The sequence below is a fragment of the Lepus europaeus genome, chromosome 14 (genome assembly GCF_033115175.1).
Source record: "Lepus europaeus isolate LE1 chromosome 14, mLepTim1.pri, whole genome shotgun sequence".
Lineage (NCBI taxonomy): Eukaryota > Metazoa > Chordata > Mammalia > Lagomorpha > Leporidae > Lepus > Lepus europaeus.
Genome location: NC_084840.1, coordinates 49,667,388 through 49,673,734, shown reverse-complemented (window position 1 = coordinate 49,673,734; position 6,347 = coordinate 49,667,388). Strand labels below are relative to the sequence as shown.

The window sequence follows — 6,347 nt, the reverse complement described above, 5'->3', positions numbered from 1 at the left end:
AACATTTAACATGCAGTATGGCAGCAGCAGGAGCCCATGCGAGTGGGCACAGAGCAAGCATAAGAGGTGGCAGGCATGTGGCCGTCCTGGTGTGCTCCCCCTCAGGGCCTGCTCCTAGGACTGCTCCTGTCCTGTGCTCACTGCTGGGAAGCCCAGGAAATGGTTGGGAAAGGAAGGAAGAAACCATGGTGCCCCAGCTTCTTTAGCCAGAGTAGGGGACCAGGTTATTATGAAGTTTCACTTCTAACTTGCCCTTCATTCCAGTCCTTCCCCCACCAGCCCTCTTGTCATCTCCTGGCCCTCATCTTCCACCTCGCCTGTCCCAAGAAGAGAGACCCAGCATTTACTTATACTATATTTTATTATGCTGCTTCCCGTTATTCTAATTCAGTGAGAGTTCCCATTTGGTGCCAGAAAACCAAAGTGAGGCACAAAGCATTTGTCTTCTCATGCAAAGCTTTGGACACAAAGGCTGTCTGGACTGGATGGACTGTCTTAATCACCAGCTCTTGGAGGAGGAAGAGGTAGAGATTTTCATGTTGATCCACTTGTATTAGAGGCTAGAATACTCTGATGTCTGCCCCAATGAGGAGACACACATAGCGATGTAGAAAATGCTTAGCTAAGACCTCACACCTTGACCTTCTCATCCAATTCCGCACACGCATGTTTAGGAAAACATCATCTTATAGAGACTATCTGAATCTGATGATTGAAGCTATGTTGAAGCCAGGATTCCAGGCACTGGAGCTTTGAATAATTATTAGTGGGCAAAGGTAGGCGGGGCAAAGGGAGGAAATGCTAGCTGGCTGCAAGGGGCAGGAGTCCCATCCATTACCCTAAGGCAGTGATCGTATAAGGAAGTAGTGCAAACCAGAGAATGGAGCTGAATCTGTGTCATTCTTCCCAGATCAAGGTGGGGGAGGGGAGAGCTGGTCGACGGCAGGGGCGGGGGGGGAGCCTTGGACATGACAGCTCTGCGGCCGCCACAGTTCTGAAGTTCGTGCTCCAAAAGCCAAGACGCAGCTGGGCAGGCTGTATCCACAGCAGGAGAGCCTTAGATGTTCATTGTCAAGTTGATGAACTAGGAATAAAAGAAACAGAGACAGAGGGGGGGGGAGAGAGAGAGAGAGAGAGAGAAATGAGGGCTTTCATTCCTCCACACCCTTACCAGGCACAGGAGTGGTCCCAGTTTGATTATACCATAGGAACTCTGCTCTTTGGTCATTTTCGCTACAAGCCTGGATTCCTACTGCAACAGGAAGCTCTGTGTGTGTGTGTGTGTGTGTAGTAAATGAATTTTCCTCACTTGAAATTGTCCAGAGATCCTTTCTGAGTGAAGCACAGAGGGTGGGACAGAGAGAGGTGGAACTGCTTTCTCCTTGTCAACAGGACAGCCTCGCTGGGGCACTGTGGGCAGAAACCGTTCTTCCCTGGCGCGGGGCGGCCTCACCGGGCGGGGGTGGGAGGAAGGCGACCCTACATCACAGAGGGTCTGCAGAAAGAGCAGCAGGTTCTGTGGCCGGCGGACAGAGTGTGACTTCCTCCTCACTTCTTGTCCTTGCAGAAAGGGAAGGGAAACCCAACCACAGAAATCACAGAGGGAAAGTACTGCAGTCTGCCTTGGGGGACAGTGTCCCCAGTGTCTCAGACTGTAACGCCTGGGGATCCTGTGAAAACCAGCTCGTGATGGAGTCGGTCTGGGGCAGCACCTGGGACTCTGCACTTCTGACAAGCTCCCCGAGGTGATGCCCAGGCAGCTGGCCCACAGACCACACTCTGAGTGGCAGGAGAGAGGACCACTGAAATCCCCTGGCACTGAAGTCCTTCCTCCACGGCTCTGGGACTCTGACCCACACTCTCCCAGCCCCACCATCATCACTGGCATTTCTCAGGGTTCCGGTGCACACGTGCACACACACACACTGCGGGAACCACAGGGCAACATGAGCAAGGGGAGTGAGCAAGTTGGAAGCCAGAAAGCAGGCAGGCTGAGGAACCCAACTGATTTGATTTGTCTATGCCTCAGTTTCCAGCTCTGTGAAATAGGGATACCAGGGTGCTTCGCTCTCAGGATTATTGGAGTGATTATGCATAACACCACCACAGCATCAGCTATTTCATTATTGGGATCACCCCCACAGCTAAGTGTTTTCCCACACACGAACCCACGCACTCAGCAAACATTTGTGCAGGGTGGACTCTGCCGGGCCCTGGCAAGGTCCCTGCACGGCAGGTCTGGCTTGGCCATACCTCGTTTATGTTGAGATGAATGAACTCCTTGCTCTTCGTACTGAGAGCCTGGAACACCCCTGGGAGGACAGACACGAGAAGGCATCGTTGTAGACAAAATTCCTTGGTCAGGTTTGTTGCCCAGTGACCAAAGGGCCTTTCTGTGGAGCCTGCGAGGGAGCTGCTCCCTCTGGTGGCAAACAGGGATTGTTCCAGAGAGGCAGGCCGGACAGTTATCTTCCCGGGGGAAGCCTCTTGCTGTCCTGCGGGAGCCGGTGGTCCCGGGAGTGGTAGCCGAGCTGTCACCAGCAGTGCGCCACTCAGTGTCCCAGCTCCCGGGGCCACGCATCTCCCCAGTCTTAACCTCTCGGTGTAACAGGTCCCTGGGAACGCACAGACCCCAGAGAAAAGCACGCGCACATCAAGTTCTGCAGGAGACTAAGCGCAGTTCAGTGTCTCTCCAGGAGTCCCTGTGGGGAAGGGGCTGTGGATGAGCCAGGTGAGGAGGGGGCCAGGGCCGAGCTGGGCACGAGGTCTATGCCTCAGGTAAGCTGGACAAAGTCCTTTCCTCTCTGGGCCTCAGCCTGCTTAGGAAGAGGTGGAGCCAACCACCCCTGGCTCCACCTGCCAATCAAGAGCACATCAGGAAGGGGGAGGCGGGCTGTCCTAAAACAACCGAGACCTGAGGGCCACACGCAGTGAGTGGACCTAGTTTGGATCCCGAGTCAACCACTAAGCTGGAAGAGGACGACCTTGACTGGGCACTGGATGACGCTGAGGAGTTCCTGGGAACTTTGTTAGCTGTGCGAATGACGTGACAATTCTGCTAAAACAAGCAGCAGTTCAAGATACTTACAGACGGAAGCACAGAATTTCTGAGCGTTGTTACTAAATGCTCCAGGGTGGGGGAAACAAAACCAGTGAGTGAGTGGACAGTTCCCGAGGCTGGGTGTGGAGCTCTGAAGCCCCCTGGGAGTCTTTCAGAATCCTGATGCTGTCTGCCACCTCTGACTCAAGCACTGTGCCCTCAGCCTCATCGTCACAGCGCACACTTAAAACTGCAACGTGTAGCAGCATTGGGGAGGCGCTGCTGTGGAGCCCATGGGGCTCATGGGAAATTATTATTATTTGTATTTCAGTGGGTGATTGAAAATTTCTTGGTAGTTTAAAACATTTTATTTATTTCACTCATTTGAATCTCAAGGAGAACACACACACACACACAGAGAGAGAGAGAGAGAGAGAGCGAGAGAGAGAGAGAGAAACAGACAGACAGAAATCTCCCATCCACTGGTTCACTCCCCAAACGCCTGCAAAAGCTGGAGCTCAGCCAACCTGAAGCCAGGATCCCAGAACTCAATCTGGATCTAGGTGAGGGTGGCAGGGACCCAAGTACTCGAGCCATCACTGCACTAGCAGGAAGCTGGGAGTGGACACAGAGCCACACGGGAACCCGGGCACTCCAGTGTGGGATGTGGGTGTCCCCACAGTGTCTTAATCACCCCAGCAGCCTCGGCAGTTTGAAAAGTTCTGTGGGTGAATCCAGAACTGTGGTATGAGGATTCCAGAACAGAATGAGTTAATATTCTCCCTAATATTTTTTCCATCAAGAGCACAACCTGAACACCCCAGTGCTGGCAACAATTAGACCTGAGGAGATTTAGAAAAGGAAGGAGTTGGGGCCAGCGCCGCGGCATAGTGGGTAAAACCAGCTCCTGCGGCACCGGCATCCCATATGGGTGCTGGTTCAATTCTGGCTGCTCCACTTCTGACCCAGTTCCATGCTGATGGCCTTGGAGGGCTGGGGGATGGCCCATATGCATGGGCCCCTGCGCCCAATGAGGGAGACCAAGAGGAGGCTCCTGGCTTGTGACTTTGCATCGGCCCAGCTCTGGCTGTTGTGGCCATTTGGGGAGTGAACCAGTGGATGGAAGACCTAGCTCTTCCTCCCTCCCTCTCTCTCTCTCTCTGTCTCTGCAATTCTGCCTTTCAAATACATAAATAAAGCTTAAAAAATAAGAAAGGGTAAGAGTAGTTGACAAAAGAGCTTTCAAATCTCATTGCTAGGATCTGCTTTGACCACTTGATACAGCCAAATGATTCTCTGTCAGGGGAGGTCTTTCGAGAATGCAACTCTGGCCAGCTGCTAGCAGATACTTGGAGAAAGCCCAGCCTTCTGGGTTGACAGGCAAATCCCTTTGGGGGTCTGCTTACCTCTCTGGTCCATCACGTGTTGGTCAACATGTACTCACTGACTGCCCATGACTCTCCCAAAGCTGACAGTCTAGTGGAGACATGCTTCGAGCCAGTCATCACAGTGTTTGGTCACCAAAGAATTCCAGGGAGTTCTCACATGGTTACACTGCGTTGTCAAGGATCACAGGCCCTGCTTTGCTTTACCAAGCGCCTTGAAGTTGCCTATCAGATTTTAGGAAATCCCCAGCAGGACTTGTTACCAATTTATAGGGTCCGGTGTCCAGTGGAAATGCAAGGCCCCTAGCTCAAAACTTAAGAAGACTTTCAAAGTGGCACTACCAGAGCATTAAAGCAAGCACAGGTTCCTTTGCCCCTACACAGATGGCAAGACTGGTAATCTCCCTGGGGCTGAGTGACAAGCTCTGGGCACACTCACTCGCGTCTTTCAAGCGCCCTGTTTGGGTCTGGCAGATATGAGGATTAAAAACACAAACTCCAAAGAGCACCCGCACCTATTCTCTCTCTGTTGTAGATATCACAGATCTTGCTGGAGATAAGTGGGTCAATGTCTAGGGCTTACAGAGGTAGAGAGAAGGCAGGGAGGGAAGGAGAGACTGGGAATCTGCTGCTTCCACAGCCTGTGATGGGATTTGACCTTGGCTCACATGTGAAACACAAACACCACCCACCTGCAATCCTCTGCAGAGAGAACGTGCATGTGTGAAGGGACTTCAAAAGGTAATAGAAAAATGGAATTAAAAGATAACTTTATTTTGGTGCAAAAAATTTGAAATCCGTGCATACGAGGGATTCCTAGAAAATGAGTATTATGAAGAACCTATGCATAGATTTCAAGTTGCACGCAAACAAACTTATCTCTTAATTCCCTTGTGTTTGAAGGTTCTGAAGTTCCCACGTATGAAGAACGGGTCGCAGAGACGACACGCACGCTCTGCCCCTCGGCCAACCCCACACTCGCAGATGACGCCTCTCTGTGCTCTGTCCTTGCTGTAATTTTTGCCAGGCTCTTTCCCAGATGCTCTTGGGAGGTGATGGAAGGCACCCTGCCGCGAGCTCTCCCTGGGGCCCGGGGACACTCACGGCTCGCGTTCTCCAGCCGGACCAGGCAGTTGAGGAAGTCATCGAAGTCCAGCTGGAGCTCCTCGTCTGTGTACCGGAGGACGACCAGCTGCAGGAGGTGACTGCCCAGCTGGAAGCCTGGGGAGGGGACAGGATGAGGAGACCTGGGCCCTGCCATTCTGACGAAAGGGAGTCCGTGTCCCAGCCAGCAAAGCGTGAGTGCCCAGACCCGGTGGGCCCCTGTGCTGGGTCTGGACGCCGTGTGAGGGTGTGTGTCTACCCTGGAGCGCAGGGGAGCTCACAGGCAGGTGTACTTGAACAGCGCCCAAGTTTCATGAATGCGCGGTCTGGATTTTGCTGCCAACGTCCCGCACAGGGTCTTGCTATGGGAAGGGAAGCTTCCTCTGGGGGAACCTGATGCCGGATGCTGTGAGAGTCCCACCCTCACTCCTGTGCCACCTCCCCTCCTGTTCTGGGTCTGAGCCCCCTTCTGGGCCTTGGAGGATTCCAGCTGTGGCACCTGCACCAAGTCAGTTTCTCAAGGATATTTGAACTCGAAGGAGTTGGGGGCCCCAGAAATGTGTTTCTGAGGGGATACTGCTGCCCACAGCGGAGGACACTGCCCTACGGGCTCAAGTCCCCAGAGGAGTGAGAGTGTTGGGCTGGGGCCAGGAGGCCTGGGTTTGAGGCCGGGTGCTGCTCTAGTTGTGAACCCTCGGCTTCACCTCGCTGCACTTTGTCTTCCTCATTTGTCAGATGAGTTCCTTCAAGATCTTCTATTTAGTACTTTGATTTCTACTCAGGGCTCTTAGGAGCAACCTTCCCAGGAAGCATTCACA

The 6,347-nt window shown here is 53.1% G+C and overlaps 1 protein-coding gene across 2 annotated transcripts in view; it reads right to left on the bottom strand.

Annotated features, from left to right (window-relative positions):
- Positions 1 to 1,003: 1,003 nt before the first annotated feature.
- Positions 1,004 to 6,347, bottom strand: part of CAPN9 (calpain 9) — a 43,295-nt gene continuing 37,951 nt past the window's right edge. For both annotated transcript variants that reach the window (XM_062211369.1, XM_062211370.1), the window contains 3 exons: positions 5,530 to 5,646; positions 2,254 to 2,312; positions 1,004 to 1,084 (listed from right to left, as the gene is read on the bottom strand). In XM_062211369.1, the coding sequence (XP_062067353.1) occupies positions 1,058 to 1,084; positions 2,254 to 2,312; positions 5,530 to 5,646 (203 nt within the window). In that variant the 3' untranslated portion in view covers positions 1,004 to 1,057. The remainder of the gene's footprint in view (positions 1,085 to 2,253; positions 2,313 to 5,529; positions 5,647 to 6,347) is intronic.